This window comes from Alligator mississippiensis, chromosome 1, assembly GCF_030867095.1.
Source record: "Alligator mississippiensis isolate rAllMis1 chromosome 1, rAllMis1, whole genome shotgun sequence".
NCBI lineage: Eukaryota > Metazoa > Chordata > Crocodylia > Alligatoridae > Alligator > Alligator mississippiensis.
The window spans coordinates 112,013,804-112,036,070 of record NC_081824.1 but is presented as its reverse complement, the minus strand read 5'-3'; the positions used below and the strand labels follow the sequence as shown (position 1 = coordinate 112,036,070).

At 41.1% G+C, this 22,267-nt stretch overlaps 2 protein-coding genes across 2 annotated transcripts in view; one reads left to right on the top strand and one right to left on the bottom strand.

Moving 5' to 3' along the window:
- LAMA2 (laminin subunit alpha 2) overlaps positions 1–22,267 on the bottom strand; it is a 630,290-nt gene that overhangs the window by 545,236 nt on the left and 62,787 nt on the right. The gene's annotated exons all lie outside the window — the stretch shown is intronic.
- Positions 8,510–17,343, top strand: LOC132243356 (endogenous retroviral envelope protein HEMO-like). Its single transcript, XM_059712923.1, has 2 exons — positions 8,510–9,103; positions 14,855–17,343. Exon 2 carries the CDS (start codon positions 15,631–15,633, stop codon positions 16,942–16,944), a length of 1,314 nt encoding a protein of 437 aa, XP_059568906.1. The 5' UTR covers positions 8,510–9,103; positions 14,855–15,630; the 3' UTR covers positions 16,945–17,343.

The window sequence follows — 22,267 nt, the reverse complement described above, 5'->3', positions numbered from 1 at the left end:
ATTCAAAAGCAATACCTAAACAAGGAGCTGCAAGTTCCTCAACTCAAAATTTACAAAACTATGAAAGGTCACACAAGGCTGAGAATTATACTGGGTGCCCTGCAAGAGGAGTTCAGTGTAAGTGCTGCAAAAAGAGCAGATATTCTAATAGCAACTGTGACCACCTGAAACATGAGATCCTGCTCCTGCCTTTGTTTCAAGGTAATTTGCATCATCACAGATCCTCACAGAAAGTGAGAGGTTCCATACCAGCTATGAACTGACTGCCCAGAGTTTTCCATCTATTGACTCCTCTGTGAAATCCTATGAAATATGAACTTTCATTTCTACCCAGGAGAACTTTTACAATCTTTTCTCCAATGCCTGATGAAGGATGTTTGTGCCCAAAAGCTTGCAATTAAAGACTTTTTTTGCAAAAATCTTGTTGGTCTAATAAAAGACAGCATCTCTACTACAAGTCCTGATATTCTAATAGAGCATTTCTTGAAGCTTTACATAAGCATATACATGAAGTTACTGTCCTCAGCATGAATAGAAAAAAATTCAAATCCATAGAGGATAATATAATGTGTACTGTTAATATTTCTCCAAAATAGGGTGGAGACTACTTGAACTAATTTTGGACACCATTTCAGCTGTCTAGCTCACCTCAATTTTTTAGTTGCAATATTTTAGGACTCTACTTCTTATAGAACCTAAGTTGCATCCAGTGAGCTGCCATTTGGAGTAAATACCTCTTCTTGATTGCCTATCTATAGATGTTTATATTTTAAAACTAAAATATAAACCTGCTGAATTCCATATGGGGCAGACTGGTGTTCCTATCCTAGTCAGATGTCCATCTCCTTCATTAAATACAACTAAGCAATGGACTTACTGCTCTACCAACATAAAGCACTGCTATGTTAGCTCTAGTTTTTGGTATTATGAAAAACAGTGCAAGGAAAACTCTTAGCTGAGCTAAAGGGATTGTTCACAAAATTAAAATTAGATAGAATGTGATGCTGAACACCAGAAATTACATCTTGTTCCATTATTTGAGAGATGCTACAACATGAGCTTAAACTTGTAAAGAATGAGACTACTGAGGAAACAGTTTCCTGAATGGATCTCACTAACTGTAGTAACAAAAGAAAGTGAAGTACTCATCTCTGCATGGACTGGGAGGCTTTAAGGCAATCAAATAAAGCCATAAAGATTGAAAAACTGTTACACATAAAAATAAAATGCTTACAGAACTTTATATTGCAAAGACATTTTGTATTCTTGATCTACAGAGAACATACCACAAAGTAATGCTACACAAGGACAGTGGGCACTTCACAGAATTTGTCACACATGATGGACTTTTTCCTTTTAATAAGGTGCCCCACAGACCTATATTGAAACCCAGCACCTCTGAAAGCATGATGTAAATGGTCCTTCAGAATCACTCTGCATTCTAGTATTATCTTGATGACACTGTGATTGGAAAGATAACAGAAAAATGGGGAAGGGGGGGACCTGTAGTACAATGCAGTAAGCTTTTTAAAAAAAGGATGTGTTACATAAGGTGTTCACTGACTTCTTGTTCCAGAGTAACTACATGTATGATATGGACCAAATTATTTTTAGAATAAAACAATTATGAGACCTGCACCAGCAGCAAGGAATGGATGCTCAATGAAACTGAACTTTCCTCAACATTGTTTCAGACACATACACTGTGTCTACGTGAGTGGTGGACTGTGCAGTTGTTATTGCATAAGCAAATAATAAATGACTGCACAGTTACCAGTGTTACTGTGCAGTACTGTCGCCACACTTTTTTTTCAGATGCTACTACGCAGTAGGTCATTGCTACTGCGCAGCAGTGTCTTGTGTAAACCTGCCCACTATCATCTTTTGTTTGGGATATAATTTCACAACATGGACTGAAACTTGACCCATATTATATTATATCACTGCAGTTTCAGTGCTGCCACCACCAAGACATAGCAGAATTATGTATTTTGGACTTTACTTACAATATTCCAATGTTATTATTCTAAACTATGCTACAGTAGAACCATTAAAAGCACTACTTTATGGAGCCTCAGATTCATCCTGGCCAGCTACAAGGCAGATCAGTTTTGAAACTGTAAAAGCTCTGAGCAAGAATAGTCCCTCCCCACAAAGTTTGATGCTGGATCACTTACTGATGCAAATTCAGATACCTTAGGCTATGGGCTTTGGCCCATACTTACCTTACCTATATCTATTATGAAAATGCTGTGAAGGCATGCATTTGCTCAAAAACATGTACAGACACCAAGAAAAAAATTTAATTATTAAAAAGGTAACATTTGCTTGTGGGCTACAGAAAAATGGAAAACTTACCTTCTGGGTGTTAGATTCAAGTGGCACATGGATCATGGCCCTTTGATAACACTGATAACAGCTGGTTTCAAAAGATCAGAAACATGAATTACCAGGTGATCAGCAAGATTACCACAGTTTATATAGAAAACAGACCAGGAATAAAAAAATATGATACTAGATTGCTCATCTCACATGCCTTTACCTTCATTTGAATGCCTCCACAACATTTTGAAAGAGAATTCAAAACAGCAGTTTTGGAAAGAAAATCTTCATTACAGAGCTAGTACAACTTACAGAGCTACATGCCATGCAACAACACAGGGGGTACCCACTGAATTACTCCACAGAAGAGAGATTTTAAAAATGAAGTATCATGAGAACATGACTGTCTAAGCCTGACATACTTGAATATAAAACAAATAGTCTAGAACCATCAACCAAAAATTTAAAAAGCACAAATGCCAAGGATCCGAAATGCCATTTACTTGCGTGCATAAGAAAACCTGGAATACTAGAAAACAAAGAAAATCCAAGTTCTTGCTGCCTGTCCAGATTTCTGAGAAAAAAAAATATCATTTACTCATAGCCATTCCAATTATTTTGCTTTATCTTCCCCAGATACCATACAAGAGATGGTTTCTGATAGACATTCAACCAAACTTAGAGGATCAGCTGTGTGGACAAGGGGTTATGCAAATACCAAAAAATAAATAAAGAGGGGAGGGCAGGATTCATTTTTATTATATTTGTTGGATACTAATATAGAACAGGACACTATAATTCTTTATTATTATTCCATAAACTGGGGAATGTGCTTTTCTTCAACAAAAGGGGTAACATATAATATTATATTGACACTGAGCAGCAGAGAAAACACTGGTGTGCCCAAATACAAAGTAAGGACAGACACACCTACACAACTTTGTTTCAATGAAGTATGTTGAAACTCATCCATACCTTTGGCTGAGTTGCTATACAAGTCCCTATCCCCATGTAAGTCTTCCTTGGTTTTGACTATAATTAAATATGCTAGCCTCATCTAGCTACTGTTCCTTCTTTGGCCTAAGGGTCAACAGCCTGTATTCCTTGAGTACTTAAACAAGCTAAACATTTTTGTGCATTGCTGAGTTAGGCTGGGACAACAAGCTGACTCTTCAGTAAAGACAGCACCATTCCTCATTTTCCTATTTGGAAAAAGGGGTAATAAATTTTTGCCATGTCGGAGAGGTGCTGGAAGGATAAATACATTAAAGAGAGAGTCATGCCATATAGATTTTTACTTCAGAATATGGATTTCACTGCACTGCCCTTCCATACCCTCCAAGGGCCTTCCAGGAATATTTTCAGAAAAGCACTTTAATACTATTTAGTACATGTAGTTTGAATGGCATCCTCACTTAGAAATGGGCTGATTCCAGCCCAAGTTAAGGAACTTGGGTGTCTATTCCACTCCCACCAGGTATCTCCAGATATGGACCAGAGATTTTTTCTACATCGGGGTTGACAGTAGTTTTACTAAGAGGTTAGATTAAGGACCTAAATAGGATACTTTAGATAGAAGTGATCATATCTCAGGCAGGGGGTTGAATTAGGTGACCTCTGGAAGTCCCTTCTAGCACTATTTCTCTATGGTTCTGAGGTCTGAAATCCTGATAAAAACTTGGTTTGTGCAGCAAAAACATTATCTCACATACACTGTAATGAAAGCCATTAACATAGCTGAAATAGTGAATGGAGATTAATAATAAGAGAAGTTAATAGTTGAGAGAGACGAAATTGAGGGGACAATGTATGACCTAGATGTTCCGATTAAGCCTGACTTTGTTCTGACCAGGTCTACCAATTCATATAATAAGTAATGAATTTTAGAATGCCACTTCCAATGGAAGCCCTAGAAGGATTAAAAAAAAGTGTGATTTTTCATCTGAGAGAGAATAAGTTGTCTTTACTTATTTTAACATGAAATAGAGGTCTGAAAGCAAAGAGAGATAAGACACTGATTAGCAAGAAGATCGGAAGCAAAATTATTGCCTTAATTGAAAAATCAGTTTCCCTTTGCTATGCAAAAACATTGTTGATTAAAATGATACAGGCCCTCCACTCATGTGTGTTGATCTTGCACTGTGCTTTTCCTTGATGCAGTTATAAAAGCTGTACAGTTTTGCTACGGATTAAGCCATCATTTCTCTGAACCACATGAACCTCATTCACTAGCCCAGTTAGAAACAGTCATTCACAGCAGGGTCACATAATGCAAAATATCTCCTTACAAAGCCTGCCAAGTCAAATTTTCCTGGTGTATAGGAGAATTCAAATATTGATGAAATCTACTATTACTATATTATTTCCCAGCTATGATATTTTTCTCCTTCACTCTGTTTTTCTTCTTCAATCATGTCATTTCAGCCTGTATTGCATATCACATAACAGTAGCCAGAAATAGCTGCTGGTATAGAACAACATGTAAGCTACAAAACAAGACTGGACCAGTTTAAACCCCCCACATTTTGGATGCTAATATAAAAACTTATTTAATTTGAACCTTTCCAATTTCTACAGACTTCTCTCTTCACGATAATATTGCACACACATTCTCCCTTCCTACTCTTCTACCTAATGACACCCTTCAGGCAGAGCAAAAGAGAGTGATGGATGGATGGATACCCTGGCTCAAATTGCTGCTGTCCTGGGTGCATTGACACTAAGGTTCAGAAAGGGATACCTCAATAAAATAGGGAGAGGCCATGAATGCAGTAGAAAGTAAAATGAATCCCTTCTATGTATAGGCAAAAATACTGCTTCAGGAAACAACTTGGCAAGATTCAAAGATTCCTTATTTTTGTATATCCAAAGCATAACAGATGTTTTACAAATACCAGAAGAAGAACTCCTAGGTGTCAGGAGGGACTGCCTGAGGAGCAGATTCTATATCTGCAAAATGTGGGGTTTCTTTCCTTTTCCTCTGACGTAATTTGGAGCTGGTCTGCACTGGAGACAGAACTCAAAACAAGACAGACCTCAGGTCTGAAGCAAGGTATTTCCTGTATTCTTAAAATAGAATTCAACTCTACTTCAAGGTCTCTGGGTTTTGTATTACATGGGAAACTTTGTGTCATTAAATTTAATTTAGTCCAAAAAGTAAGACTGTCTGTGCTGTAGTCCAGGTGCTATCCTATTAATAAATTCCTTCCACTATGCCCCTATTTTCTGTATGCTTCTGGCTTTAACTGGAAATCCCAAAGTGCATTATGTAGAAGAGATGCCAGAGATATGAACAGGACAGTTGGAACTTCTGGCATCTTAGGAGGCATGGGAAGCAGTTTGGGTTTACAGGATAAAATCTGAATATTTCAGCTAAATGATCAAAAGCAAAATAATTAACATTGTTGACATTTAAACTATCAAGCTTTAGGTTTCATAGTTAACAACCTGTTAAGATGAATAAGATATTTCACACCTCTCAGAAGCATACTTTCTAGCTGCCTGCAAACTCAGAAAGGCCAAATTGTTCAGTTCAGAGGCAAACATTTCTTCACAACCATAAAAGCTAGTATGAATAGGGAGAACAGATAAGGGATCAGTGAAAATGTAGCTACCAAAGCAAAATTCTTGCAAAAGAAGTATCAAATTTCACAGTGGCAGAATTACCAAATGCAGGTAGCTCTGCCTATACCTTTTTCTATATCAATACATCGCCTCATTGGTTCTGAGTAATTTGGAATTCCTCCAAAATTATCTTTTGGGAAGATAGGGACAATCCACTAAACTAAACTTTCATTTTTGTTAAAGATGTTCATTGTTTACATGTTTGCTGGCTGTGCTTGCACCAGTCTAGTACTAGCTAGTACTACAGGGAACATCACAGGGCATTTATTTGCTCACAGCAATTCTACATAGGATAAATTGACAGAATAAATTCCTTAGCATCACGTTCACTGGGGACAGTTGTACCTTGTAACAAATCTTAGTGTATGCGTGATAGTTTCCATCACAAAACTAATGTCTTTAATTTTGAAAAGTAGAAATATTTGAAGGGGAGGGATAAGAGGTTAACCATAATTAACTGAAGAGTTTTCAATGCATGGAAAACCAAAAGAGACAGAGACAGAGACAGAGAGACTTTTTCAGTTGGTTGCATGTAATGGTTAGATGTGTTCTGGTAGATTACATGTTATGGAAACTTAATTTCTTTTATACTAAGTGATTTGTATAGATTTACTGCTAAGATTTGGGGAGCCAAGTAATTTCAATTAGAGTAAGTAATTTCCTTGTTTAAACACATGAAAACTCTTCACCCTTTCCCTCCCCCGCCAAAACTCCTCTCCTCACTTCACTGTAGAGGATTCTCATATACAAAGTCACCTTTGTGCAGCAGCTAAACCTAAAACCCTTACACTCAGAGGGGCTATGATGATTCATTAAATGTAATAATATCCAAAATTACATGTAGTAAGTTTCAGGTGCTTCCTGAAGACAATATAGTCCAAAATTGTGCACAAAGAAAACTGAAGTAAGAGTTCATATCATGAATTTATATGTGCCAACAGTCACTTGTGCCAGCAAATTGGGTAATTATGCTCCTAGGCAACAGTTTGCAAATACAAATGTGGGATTTTCAAATGCCAGTTAGGCACTTGATTTTGAAAATTGCGCTAACTCTCTTGATTATAAGTTCTTTATTAGTGCACAGCTTTGGTAACCAAATAACTCAAGGAAGACAAGGAAATGGAGTCTGGGTGGAGAAAATACAAGCATTATTTAAATTTCAGTTTACTTTCATATCATATCCCTGGTTTGTTAATTGCAATAGTTACTGAAGTAGTTTCTAATGACCTTTAAATAAATATCATCAGCACAGTATTAATATTCCTTGGCAGCATTATTTCACTCTTATTATCTGTGTGTCAAAGACAAAACCAAAAAGTCACCAGTAGCAGCCCTTGTAACAGTCAAAACTTAACTAGTCTTTCTTCTACCTACAGTTCACTTCTACTGATAACTTTCTTTTTAACAGCATTATTCCAGTAACCATTGTAGCTTCCTAAAGAGCTATACAATGTTTTTCACACCCTTCTTACAGCCAAAGCAATCTCTTTGCCCTTAAAATCTTTTAGTTTCCCCCCCAAGACCCCCTGGGCTCATCTAGACCCAGCACTCTTTCCTACCTATGCAGGGGGTCGGACTCGATGATCTATTGAGGTCCCTTCCGACCCTAACATCTATGAATCTATGAATCTATAAGATATTGTGGACTATTTCAATGACCATGCATGCTTCGTGTATACACCGACACTTAGTTCACACCTATGTGAGAAACTGTGGAGTATAAAATTGCATCCAGGCTGAACCAAGGTATTTCTGTGCTGTTTCACTAGTTTTCCCTAAGATCTCCATATCTCCTACCTCACGAAAGTTTCTCTTATCTATAGAGTTTTTCAGACACTTCACTCATTTTGTTTAGTTCATATGGTCTTCTTATGATCTTTTCGTATGTTAGTATACCTCTGCTGCTATTTTTGCAGAAAGTCTGGTAATCCCATACATCAATTAAAAATATCCAGCAGTGAATTATAAGAAAAAAAAGAAAAATGTAATTATAGAATATGAAGCCTTTTACCTGTAGGCCAAAACCATTACAAAGCACTATAAACATAAAATGCTTACCATCTGAAATCTGTTCAGTGGCTTATACACATAAACAAGTTCACCATCTAATTTCAAATCCTACAGGGCAAACAGCCATATCACAGTAAGTACTTTCACAGTAAGTACTTCTGTTGGCAGCATCAGATAGGTTAAGTATTAAATGACAACAAAGACTTAGGAGAAGTTCCACAAGGCACTTTAGGTGCCTTAAATGGTACCTGTAAAATAGAGATACCCAAATCCCCCCCCCCCTTCAAAAAAAAAAAAAGGCTCAGCAGTAAGGAGTACATTGACCAACTCAAGTTTGGATCACAAACTTCTCTAGGCACTGGCACATAGGCACATACACAGAAACCGAAGCCCTGGAAGGGCCTGATTCAACAGGCATGCTCAGAGCATGTTCAGTCCATGGCAACAATACCTAGTTGATGCCAAAGTCAAAAGCCCTGTTCACTTTAATTCAAAAGCACAAGTAGTGGTGTTGTTTCTGCCTACCTTGTACATTATATCTTAATGCTGTGGAATCAGAAAAAATATATGCCTTAAACTTTGATTATTTTAGTTATAAGATGACATAAACGCTTTGTGTAGAATTGCTGGCTCTGTACAGTAAAACAGATAAGGGCAAGTGTTTGTTCTTTGTAACTCCTCTGCAACTGCTTTGCTCACCGTGGCCTTGAAGGTAGCAAAAAAAAAAAGTATATACAAAGTTAATTTCCAGGTGCAAGGAGGTTTGTGAACTAACCTCGCCTCCCCTATTAGTTCCCATCCTGATTACAGCAAAGAAATAATGAAGTAATATTATAGCCGCTTTTCATGCTAATTTCACTATATGATCATGTGAGTTGTAAGCAACTGTTAAAAAGTATATAAGCCTCCTGATTTTGCTCTTGGGGGGGGAACCCCTTCCAAGTGCTTGGGAAATCCATGTCACTTTGGAACTCCCCCTACAGCTGTAGTTTCTTTTGAATAAAAGCTTCTGCTGACCTGACCCAAAAGTATGCTGCGTGTGTTTCCACGACAATTCCTGGTGCCGTGACTCGGATCCAGAACACAGGCTGAGGAAGGAGGACCGCAGCCTGCCCCCCCCCGAACCCCGAGGCGCCAAACTTGAGAGGTAAGAGACCTAATTCAAAATCTCTATTGGGGTTTCAGAGGAGGACTGCCTGTAGGCTCCCAACTTGGCCGTGGTAACTGGATCTGAACCTTGTTAAAACAGGTCAGTCTGAAACTTACTGCTGGCTAAAATTTTCTGTCTGGTAAAGGATCCCATTTTGTGTCTGGTAACGTACGTTTTATTTAGGGAGAAACTGTTTGAGGCACCTTCATCCAACAGCACATCGGGCTTGTAGTTAATTAACTAAGGCGGTGTGGGGTAGGAGGTCTGGCTGACTGAATAAATGTGCATGTGTGTGTATTTAGAAATATGAGCCACTGACCAGGACTGAGACTACGGTTGGGCTCAGCCGCCCCAATTCTGCCTGACAGGGCAGTTTTGAAAGCAAGGGGGCCCAACTGGAACCTCGTGACCCAGTGGACAGGGCTTATTGAATGAATGTGTGTGTGTATTTAGAAATATGAGCCACTGACCAGGACTGAGACTACGGTTGGGTTCAGCCGCCCCAATTCTGCCTGACAGGGCAGTTTTGAAAGCAAGGGGGCCCAACTGGAACCTCGTGACCCAGTGGACAGGGCGTCTGAGTGATTTTGTCTTTTCCAAACCCCTTGTCCCAGTAGCTTCTGCCGAAAGCAGGAGTGAAAGGATCCCTTTAGTGTTTCCCTCCCCATTTCCATTTTATGAGCCGGTGTCGGGTCAGAAGCCTTTTGTCTGGGCAGTGAAAAACTGCGGGGCAAGGCACTGAGCGGCCTGGACATCCTAAATAAGCCTCTCCTACGTCTCCCTGTGTGACTGAAAATGGGAACAAGTCAGTCTAAACAAGTTCCTGTCCCCTCTAAGGGGACTCCAGCGTACTTTATGTACACACACTATTCTCCCGAGACTTGCAAGTACCTGGATAAGTGGAACTGGTATACTAGGGATGATCCTGTGAAGCATTTTCCACAGGAAGGAACATTTGATCAGGATAAAATAGTGCACTTGAGAGGGGCGTTAGAGTCCCGTGGATCCAAAACACCACAAAATCAGTGGGACGCGTTCTTTTATTGGTATGATGAAATGTCCAAAAGGCGGACAGAATCTCAAACTAGGAGCCTAAAAGACTCTCAAGAAAAATTAAAACAGCAGTTAAAAGCTGTTCGGGAGAAATTGGCTGCTCCCCCAAATTACACGCTGGCCACTGCTCCGATGTATCCAGCATTGCCTGGGGCGCCCCCACCACCGGAGCCAGCAGAGGATATCCTTGACCTTTGTTCGAACCCTGCTCTCCTGGGACTCCCACATCAGCAACAACCGGTTCAACATCAGGCTGCAGCCCAGGCTAGTGACCCATTAGCTGAAGCTCCTTCAGTAAATCCATCCACGGAGCTTAATAGTCCGGACTCATCCACCATATCTGCCACTCAATCATCACCAGTGTGGCAATTTACTCCTGGGTCACAACCCACCACAGGTGTATTTAGAAGAATGGGAATAGGCATGGAAAGATCTCCCATCAATCTGAGATCCCGAACTGCACAAGTTTACCCCCTAAGACAAATGCCAGTCATTGGCACCGATGGACAAAATATAGTAACTGTGCATGCACCCTGGACTCCAGGTGATCTCTACAATTTAACTCAAAAGTTCCCAAAAATCAGGGAAGACCCAGAAAAATTTCAGGAAGAATTGCAGACTGTTATAAATTGTTATAATCCAACATGGGCTGACATTAATCAGCTCATGCGATCCATTTTGCCCAAGGAAACTATGCTACGTCTGTACGCTGCCTGTACTTGGCCAGATCAAAACCCAGGGATTGGCCAAGACTTTATTGACAAGAGAAATGCTTTGGTTCAGGCAGTTCTCACAATTTGCCCAAAAAAGGCAGACTGGACCAAAATAAATACCTGTAAACAAAACAAAAATGAACACCCCAGTGACTATTTAGAACGCCTCAAACAGGCATTTGAACGATACTCAGGAATGGATAACCCAGTCGGAAATGCTAAACAAGCAATAGTGGCAGCATTCATCCAGGGACTTAACCCTAAAATTGCTGAGAAAATTCAAACAGTAATTATTGGCTGGGAAACTAAAGATTTGACCGAAGTCCTTGCTGCGGCTAAACATTTTTATAACAAATTGGAACGGTCTAAAGACAATGCCGAGTTTAAGTTAATGGCCTTACAGATTTCTCAGTTGCAGGGTCCAGGTAGAGGAAGGGGACGAGGACGGGGAAGGGGAGGCCCAGGTAGATTCAGGGGAAGAGATAGATCCTTGAGCCCACAAAACCCAGGCTATGGGAACCAATGTCATTATTGCAAGCAAGAAGGACATTGGAAATCTGAATGCCCCAACCGCCCCAGCCAAGGACCCAGACCCCAGCCCCCACCTCCACTTCCTGTCAATTTTCCCAGTGTTGAATAGGACAGCCTGAGGGACAGTGACATCATTGCTCCTTTGCTTGCTACTGACCAATCTGGTCCGTTTGTTGAATGCCTTATTTCTGGTAAACCTGTCTCCTGTCTTGTCGACACCGGAGTGTCCCGCTCCACGCTAAAGGCTGCTGAGTTTCCTTTTCTACCTTATTCTCCTGAAACTGTAAATGCTGTTGGTATAGGCGGACAACCTATCCCACATCCCGTCTCTGAACCTGTCTCCATCTCTATTGGCCCTTTGTCTGAAAATCATGCCTTTCTTCTTAGCCCCTGTGCACCTGTCAACCTTCTTGGTAAGGATTTGCTGTGTAAACTGGGATGCGTGATTTATTGTAGCCCAGATGGTGTTTACCTTGAGGTACCGGAACAGAGGGAAACTGAGCTTGTGGCTTTGCTAACCCAGGAGTACTCTGATCCTGACACTTCCTACTTGCAAGAGGAACTGTTGGCACGAGTACCTCCACAGCTGTGGTCCACTCATGCGAATGTAGTGGGGCACATGCTGAGTGCTGAACCAGTGCGTATCATCCTGAACCCTGCCAAGCCACTTCCTCGTGTCCCACAGTACCCCATCTCAAAGGAAGCTGAGGAAGGGATCAAGCCTGTCGTTTCCTCACTCCTTGAGCAAGGGATTATTGTCCCAATACGCTCCCCTTGCAACACACCTATCCTACCTGTCAAAAAACCTGGTAAAGATACGTATCGCTTTGTGCAAGATCTTCGAGCTGTAAATGCCGCTGTTTTACCCGCTTTCCCCGTGGTCCCTAACCCTGCCACTATTCTTTCCTGTATCCCTTCAGATGCTACATATTTCACAGTAGTGGATCTTTGTTCTGCTTTTTTCTCTATCCCCGTTCATAAGGATAGCCAGTATCTGTTTGCATTTACTTATCAGGGATTTCAATATACTTGGACAAGACTCCCTCAGGGATATACAGAGTCCCCAACCCTGTTTTCCCAGATCCTAAAAAAAGTTTTGGATCCTATCGTGTTCAAAGGGGGGTCCACCCTTGTTCAGTACGTTGATGATCTATTGTTAGCCTCACCCACTTTGGAGGCCTGTAAGCAAGATACTTTGACACTCCTCACAGCTTTAGCTCAGAAAGGCCACAAAGCCTCAAAATCTAAATTGCAGCTCTGCAAGTCTAAGGTACATTATTTAGGGCATGATATCTCAGCAGGAGAACGACACCTTTCCCCTAGTAGAGTTGAAGCTATCCTCAACATTCCCAAACCTATGACTAAAAAAAAGATGAGGGGATTCTTAGGTGCAACGGGTTATTGTAGACAGTGGATCCTGGGTTATGCTGCTTTTGCAAAACCCTTGCAAGCATTCACTCATGATACCACCCCGGAACCCCTCCCTTGGACTCCTGAAGCCGAACAAGCATTTGTGGCCCTTAAGCAAGCCCTCACTCTTGCTCCCGCTCTTGGACTTCCTAATTATAAGAAACCCTTTACCTTGTTTTGTCATGAACGGGAAGGAATCGCTTTAGGAGTACTCACTCAGCTGCATGGTGAAAAGCATCGCCCAATTGCATATTACAGCTCTGCCCTTGATCCCGTAGCTGCAGGACTTCCTCCTTGCCTCCGTTCAGTTGCAGCTGCTGCCTTGTTGGTTGAAAAGGCAGATTCTCTAGTTTTGGGACACTCTTTAACCGTTGCAGTTCCACATGCTGTGATGGCCCTTCTGCTCAAGGGCAAAACTCAGCACATTTCCAATTCCCGTCTTACTAAATATGAGAAACTTCTACTGTCAGCTGCAAATGTAACCTTAAATCGCTGTTCAATTTTGAATCCTGCGTCACTTCTGCCTATTGCCCCTGATGGTGAGCCTCATGATTGCCTGTCTATCACAACTCAATTGTTAACCCCTCGAACTGACCTCAAGGACATTCCTATCCCGAACTCTGACCTTGTTTTGTTTGTTGATGGTTCCTGTCTTAGAAATGATGCAGGCAAATTAGTTGCGGGATATGCAGTATGCACTCAGTATGCTGTTTTGGAAGCCTATTCTTTACCCCAAGCTCGTTCTGCTCAAGTTGCTGAACTCATTGCTTTAACACGTGCTTGCATTCTTGCAAAAAATCAAACCACAACCATTTATACTGACTCTAAGTATGCTTTTGGTGTTGTTCATGATTTTGGACAAATCTGGAAACAAAGAGGGTTCCTCACTTCATCAGGGACCCAAATCAGTCATGGTTGTTATGTAAAAGCGCTCTTAGAAGCTGTTCAATTGCCTTCTGCTATTGCTATTGTTAAATGTAAAGCTCATGAGAAACCCTTTGATGATGTCACACGAGGAAATGATCTGGCAGACTGTTCTGCCAGAAATGCGGCCCTTTCTGGCCCACAGGCTCCTAACTGTGTTCTTGTTTGTTTTTCAGCAGACCAGTCTCCTTTGGCTAGCCTTTCAAGTCTGGCCCTTCTTCAAAATCAGGCCCCAAAAAAGGAAATAAATGACTGGCTGCGTGCAGGATGTTCACTGCACCCTGACTCTCTCTGGCGCTCCCCGGACGGCCGCCTGGTGGCACCTAGAGAGCTTTTACCACATCTTGCTCATTTAACCCACTCTGTGGCCCATACGAGCAAAGGAGGAATGATTGCTACAGTACAAAGAAATTGGTTTGCCCCAAATTTTCCTTCCATGGCACAACAGTACTGTAGCTCCTGTCCCATCTGCTTAGCTCACAACATTGGGAAATGGGTAAAAACGACACCCGCAGCCCATCCCCCTCCATGGGGACCGTTTGTAAATCTGCAAATTGATTTTGTGCAGCTACCTAAGTGCTGTTCTTATGAGTACATTCTTGTTATTATTGATGTGTTCTCTGGATGGGTGCAAGCCTACCCATGCGTACATGCTGATTCCATCACTGTAGCAAAGAAATTGCTCAAAGAATTCATCCCTAGATTTGGATTGCCCCTCACAATAGATAGTGACCGCGGCACCCATTTCACAGGACAGATAGTAAAAAACATCTGCCAAGCACTCAACATACAGCAACACCTACACTGTAGTTATCATCCACAATCAAGTGGTGCTGTAGAACGTAAAAACTCTAACTTAAAAACGCGCATTTCGAAGATTTGTGCTGAAACAGGCCTCAAATGGCCTAATGCGCTGCCCATTGCTCTTATGCACATTAGGAACACTGTTAACAGAAAACATGGCCTAACCCCTTATGAAATACTCATGGCACGACCCATGAGGATGCCAGCTACACCACCTGTTGCCCCTCACCAAACAGACCTACAATTAACTGATGAAACTGTACTAAATTATTGCAAGGCATTAATGAAGTATGCCAGGTCTGTTCATTCACAGGTCCAAGAAGCCTTACCTCAACCACCGGATGTTCCCTGTCACAACCTCGAACCAGGGGATTGGATCTACGTAAAGGTCTATCAACGGAAAAACGCACTTCAACCCAGATGGAAAGGACCTTTCCAGGTATTTCTGACTACTAATTCTGCTGTTCGTTGCCAAGGTCACCAAACGTGGACTCATGCCTCGCACTGCAAGAAGGTATCACCTCCATTGGACCCCGAAGCAGCTGTATTCCAACCAAGGTTGGGATCTTTCCCTGAGGCCAAGGACAAAGACCCTCAGGACCTCACTCAGGCAAGTGAGGAGCATCAGGGTGCAGGTGCTAGTAACCTCTCCCCTGAACCCAACACCCCAGCCCAGCCAGATTCATCAGTTGAAGAACGAAGATATCATCTTCGGCCTCGAAGAAAGTGAGTGCTCCCATTCGGAAGATCACCACCTCAATCAAGACCAAGAGCTGACATTATCAGTCCTTTAGGTAACTTGAGCCCAGAGGACGAAGAAAGACTTTGGCTGCCATCCTGGGTTTGGCTGGTAGTGTTCTTTTTCTTACTGGTGCTGGTTATGTTTGTTGTTAAGATTCTTTGTCCCTCCTGTATCTAAAAATGGCACTGATATCCTTATATATCACTCTTGGGTATCTCAGTATCACCCAAGGGGGGTGGCAGAAAAATTTGTATTTGCAGATCTCCCGTACGGTGGCTCAAGCTGGAAATAAAAGTGACTGCTGAATATGCTCTCACAGCCCAGCACACCTACACCAAGGAATCCCAATGATCGGAGTACCAATATCCCTCCAGCAATGGGGAACAATAAACGGCGGCTTCGTTAGACACTACTCATTAGCTGCCCATCGGTCCGCTCCTAAAGAATGGAGGGCCGCCCCTGCTAACTGGATAATCTCCCCAAGAGTAGAGGCTCCTTTCTGTTACAGATCCAACAACACTGGAGCTTATAATAAAGCCACACCTGTAGGACACTACCCTCATTGCCTAACTACTCTAGATTATAGCCCTAGTAGCACCAGTGGAATCCTGTTGGGTAACGTACCCTCTCTCAATTGTACAGGATTCATGGTCTACAACTTTTCTAAGGAACCTCATGTTGCTCTCATTGCAAACAGATCGGAATTTCACATTGACTCCAATTTTACTTCTTGTAATATATCTCGGTCCAGCAGGATAGCAGCTGAACGTGGTCCTTCCTATACGATGCATATCAATCAAAAGTGCCGGATATGGCACAACAACTGTCGAGATTTAAGTACTTCTGCCCCAGGCCTTTACTGGCTCTGCGGAAACAGGGCTCATAAAATCTTGCCCTGGAATTGGGTGGGGGCATGCACTCTTGGACGTGTTATCCCTGGTTTTGAAATGCATAGTGCAATATATCTGGAACAAGTAAAAAATTTCAACCATCACATGAAAAGGGCGGTTAACCCCTTAGCTACCAGAAACACAGGGTTCCATCGATTTGTGAGAACCTTCATACCGTGGCTTGGAATAAGAGAATTGGAACTAGCCATAATTAACATTTCAGCCACAATGGAAGCTATGGGAAATGCCACTGCGGATGCAATTCAGGCTCTGCAAAAAGAGATCTCCCAGATCTCACAAGTAACTATACAACACCGCATAGCCCTAGATTACCTATTGGTATCCCAGGGAGGAGTATGTGCCTTAGTAAACTCCACCTGTTGTGTCTATGTCAATCAGGACATGCGAATCGAAACTGACATTCGCAAAATCCGAAATCAGTTAAGGGTCTTACATCAAGTGGCCTCAGAAAATACTGACTGGGGTCTAGAAGAAATGTGGTCTTGGCTAACCTCCTGGCTCCCAGATTTCGGGGCCCTTGGCAAGAAAATCCTGTATGGAATATTGTTTGTCTTGATAGTTCTGATAATGTTCTATGTCTTAGTGCAACTGATCCTCTGCTGCGTGAAAGCCAGCAGGAGAAGCTTTAGCAAGGCAAGAAAACCCACAGCAGAGTCTAGAATAATGGTGTTACAAAAGTGTGAGCAGATTGAAAGAAAACATGAAAGGCTGCATGATGAAATAGAGGGGCTCATGAGAATGGAAATTTAAGGCTAAAGTGAGACTAAATAGTCTCAAAGGGGGGGGCTGTGGAATCAGAAAAAATATATGCCTTAAATTTTGATTATTTTAGTTATAAGATGACATAACCACTTTGTGTAGAATTGCTGGCTCTGTACAGTAGAACAGATAAGGGCAAGTGTTTGTTCTTTGTAACTCCTCTGCAACTGCTTTGCTCACCGTGGCCTTGAAGGTAGCAAAAAAAAAAAAGTATATACAAAGTTAATTTCCAGGTGCAAGGAGGTTTGTGAACTAACCTCGCCTCCCCTATTAGTTCCCATCCTGATTACAGCAAAGAAATAATGAAGTAATATTATAGCCGCTTTTCATGCTAATTTCACTATATGATCACGTGAGTTGTAAGCAACTGTTAAAAAGTATATAAGCCTCCTGATTTTGCTCTTGGGGGGGGGGCCCTTCCAAGTGCTTGGGAAATCCGTGTCACTTTGGAACTCCCCCTACAGCTGTAGTTTCTTTTGAATAAAAGCTTCTGCTGACCTGACCCAAAAGTATGCTGCATAAGTTTCCACGACAATGGTTAGAGCACGCACTCAAGAATTGGGAGACATGGGGTTCTAAGCCCTTCTCAGTCTGATAGGATTAAAAGCCATATCTTCCACTTTCCAAAAAACTTCCCTAGTTAGCAGTTAATAGTTTGGTTGGGGATACTGTCCATCCCTCCTGGTAAGTCTGGACTACTGTGCACCCAAGAATCCAAGAGTCATTGGACTCCAAGGACAGCTAAAAGGAGTAGCCTTGTGGGTAGGGCACTTAATTTGGAGGCTGGAGACCTGGTCTTTTGTCAGTTTCACACATGCAGTAATTAGACAAAAGGGAGACAAGTCTGAGAGCAGGGACCACATCATGGCCAGGTACAGATATTACACTTCTACCAGTAAAAGTGATCAGAAACTAATCTGTAGCCATAAGAGAAGTTCAGCACACCTATGCACTTAACAGAACAGAAGTTTGGCACACACAGACTGGATTAAAAATGGCAGAACCTGGTTTAAAATTTGTGCTGCCTACCAAAAGGTGAATGCATGGTCTCTTCGCTACTGATCTAAACTACACACCTTACAGAAAACTGTGCAACTTAGATTGACTTCACCTTGGACTTTTTGAATGTCTGTACCTAGCCCATGTATACAGACTTTTATGTTAGCCATGTGCTGAAAGATATTTAGTCATAACTTTTCAGGCTATTCTAACTTTTTTCCTTTTTTAAAAGTGGGGAAAAGTGAAGTGGGGAAAACAGCAAAAAGGCTTTTGTATGAGTAAAATTGTTGGCAACATCAAAATTTTACTGCTGTACAAGAAATGTCTACCCCATTGCAGCACCGGACCAACCCACTCTGCATGTGCCAAACCCAGAAACAAGACTGGAGCTCACCTAAGAGTGCTGTCCTCCATCAGGTCACCATCTTATTTGTGAATTTGAGACATGTTGAGCAGGACTAGGTAGACACAGAGTATTCAAGGATAGAGTACTTTGGGAGCTGGTAATTCAATATAGACACACACTGTGGGAATACAGTTCTAATTATTTTACTGAAGAAACTTCTTTGTCAAAAGCAAAGTAAGGTATGGCAGAATCTAGAGGGAAATAAGATTTGTTACGGTGGAAATCACAAAACAGAGATTTTAAAACTTTTCCACAAGAATAAAAATTACTTGCTTGTGCATGAGGCAAGGGGAAGTTATTATTTTAGCAACTCTGTCTCTACTGTCCAGTTTATTTTTAATAATTTCCTTCTGAGTTGTTCTCTGATCTGAAGATGCAGAATCAGATCCTGTTTTGGTGTCATTTTAGCAACACAATAATGGAAAAACTGAATCAGATACATAGTTCTGTAGTTCAGTAACATGTCCCTGATGTGGCCATGAACTAGGTGCTTCGGAGAAAACCTGGTATCTAGTGTGGACAGCTATCTTCCCCCATTAAGATCTCATCACAATCCTAAAATGTTAGGGATTAGTTTAAATTCTCTGATAGGAAATTCTCTCCCTTCAGATATTTATTTTGTTAGTACTGATTATTATAACTCTGAATAATAATTTTTGTCATTGATAAAAACATCCAATTTCTCTTTGAATTTTGAACAATTCTTACTCTCAATGGCATCCTGTGCCAATATGGTTTATTATTAATTACTGTCATTTTCTTTTAGCAGTTTGAATTTGCTACTTTTCAACTTCATAAAATGTCTCTTTGTACTTAAATTAAGAAACATGAAAAATATAAACTTCCAACTTACTTCTTCTATACACTTTATTATTTTATGCACCATTATCATATTCCCTTTTATTCATCTCTTTTCCACAGACAACAATCCCAACACCTTCAATCTCTTTTTGTACGGGAGTTTTTTTCTTAATAAAAGAACTTAGTTTTCCTAGGGCATTTTTTGTTTGCTTAAATTTAAACCATTAGGCCAGACAGTACTGTCAATTACACCTATGGAATTGCAATTTGGCCCTGTGCCTTTAGAAAGTCTTTTTAAAAACTGATCTCACTGAAGGCCAAAGATGTCCTTTTTCATCTTCTACTTTGGTACTACTTGCTGTCAAGCAGGAATCTGGATTGTGTTACAATACTTAACTCCATAGCATACATACACAGACATCACAGTCATCAGGTAACATGAGTGCCCATCAGCCATTTATTCTAAAAGAAGTTTCTAGTACTTGACCAGGAATGTAGAAAAGCATAAAAGGAATTGGAGAAGGAACTCAACCCCCAACCCTTAGAATGTGCAACTAGGTGCAGGTACTGCAATAGAAGACATTAGGGCATGGACATCACACTGCCTGATTCTATGGTAAGTACATCATATAATAAGTCAGTGCAACCCAGCAAACAACAACCATTGCCACCTTCCATCTGTAAACAAGGCTGTATTCTTTTTTTAGTTTTCCAAGGACTTTTTTCCCTACCGTGATCCCCTCTCCTGAAGGATGACTTCCAATAAAAGTGCAAGATTTGTCTATTCTTTATAACATGGCAACATTGATAAATGTTTTTAAAATCTCTTCACATGCATAGATCGAGATATTGTATGCATAACATTTTGCATGCAAAGACATCACAAACTCTGATATTTAGGATTGACCCTGGGGAATGCCCTCAACAAACCTAAACTATGCAAGCTGTCCCTCCAATACAGTTTTTATCTTGCCTGTAACAATACTATCACCACTGTGCTGCTTATTCTTCAAGCACAGCCTTCTAGGAGTCCTTTCATGAATCACTTATTTCTCCTTCTGGGTTTGACTTCAAATATTGGCAAAAGGATAAAAAAGTGGGCTGTGCAAGGTCTGGAAGTCAGAAAGAGTTAATTGTGGGGTTGTTTCAGCATCTGGATGGAGCATCAATACTCTGCAGGTAAGAAAGGCTAAGAGATTGGTTTGATCTTGTACCTAGAAGTGTGGCAGAACCACTGCTGGGGGTTGAGGTTAAAGGATATTCATTGTAGATGGTTGGCTTGAGGACTGATCCTAACTAGCAGTATAGCCAACTGTTTGGGTGTCTATACATGTGCTGGGGGGGTGGGACTTCAATTATGGTCGCTCTGAGAGCTGCTCTAATTAAAGTACCTGCAGTGTTACATGTATTCAACATCCCATGCTTCAAAATGGCAGTGAGGGTGCTTTAACTAAAAGGTAGTGGGGGTGCTTGTTCAATGAGCTTTAGTTAAAGCACCCCCGCTGCCATTTTGAAATGTGGGAATGCTGAATATACATGACACAGAGGCTGCTGGAGTATGCTAATTAACACGCTCCAGCAAACTCAATTAATCAAGTGTGCTCCAACGCATGTCTTAACAGAGTCACATGTATAGGTACCCTTTGTTATCTAACACTTTTATGACATTTTGTAAAGTAGCACTCAAGAAACCAGTTTTGAGAACACCATAAAGCATAGCTTGTATTATGGAAAGCCTTTTTAAAGCACTATGTATACTGCATGTAACATAATGGAAATAGATAATGAGTTTGTCATGTATTACTAGAGAACATGAGCTTTTAAGTAGCATTGGTTATTTTGTCCTGAACTAACCAGTATCCCAGATGTGCAGAATGTGGATAATGTTTAAATGCATAGAAATTCACTCTTCTGATATGTTTACCAACTTCATCAAAAAGGCTTAAAGCATAGTCATTTTGAATATTGAAATCTCTCTGCCAGTTCTGAAAGTCTTAAACCTGCAGTGCTTATTTTATCATCAAACACATGAAGTGCCCTTGCCCAAGTGTCTGTAATTCAAAGCAACTTTTTAGCCAAATCCTAAAATTTGTGGTGGATATGCAAGGGCACAAATACCAGCTAGATTTCTGCAGGCCTGTGCCTCTGGGAGGAAAGAAGTTCTCCGACTGTATTTGCTTAGTCCAATTCTGACTGCACTCACACAAGTTCTTGTGCCATTATTGCTTGCTTTCTCCTCTAGTCACAGATCAGAAAAAAGAGAAGGCAATTCTTCTGCTTGTTGTCTGGGTTTGAAGATGCCAAACACAGGTCCAGTAGCAAATTCTTGCTAAGAACTGTTCATGCCGAAGCTATGAAGTTAAACCTATTTCTTAAAAGAATTTTGCTGAATGCATTCAACTACTTCCAAAAAATCACTAATCATTGGTGCAACAGGTTGCAAGTCATCCTGGAAGGAGGTATAACAGGTGGCAAGCCTGAGAAGCTGCTGCCAAGCTACAGGCAAGCAACGTGATTGCAAGCCTGCTTAGGAAGACTGGCCAGCTGATATGCATAATTGGCTGGCCACAAGAAGGAAAAGGCTCCCAGCTAGGGTGGGTAAGCATCATGCCAGAGATGCTGTGCACTCAGGGTCCATAGAGAAAGGACCAGTTGTTTGGTTTGTGGATTTAAAGGGCCAGATGGAGAGAGGAAGGCTTCACGACTGAAACCTTCAGCCTCAGACAAAGTACTCGCTCTGGGCATAAGGACTGAAGGGAAACCAGAGGTTGGTTTGTGTGTTCATTATTTGGTTACTATGAAGAGAAGACATGTTTGTTTACCTGAATTTGAGAGACTTCTTTGTATTCTCTGGAGACAAACCCTCAGGGGGTATAATAAATAGACTGGTTTTGAAAAGAAAAGGGCTCCTAAGTCTTCCAGAGAAAGTAAACCGCACTACAATTGGTTACAAATTATTTTCTCAGATCTAAAAATGATCCCAAAATTACACTGCCATTTATGAAAACATAAAGAGTTACCTCATGGACTACACAAGCAATTAAGATGCAATTAAGCTGAAACCTTCCACTGTCAACACATGAAAGGGTAAGCTTGGCATACCTTTCA

Coding starts and splice junctions, on each gene's coding strand:
- LOC132243356 (XM_059712923.1), top strand. CDS start 15,631: ATGATCGGAGTACCAATATCCCTCCAGCAATGGGGAACAATAAACGGC.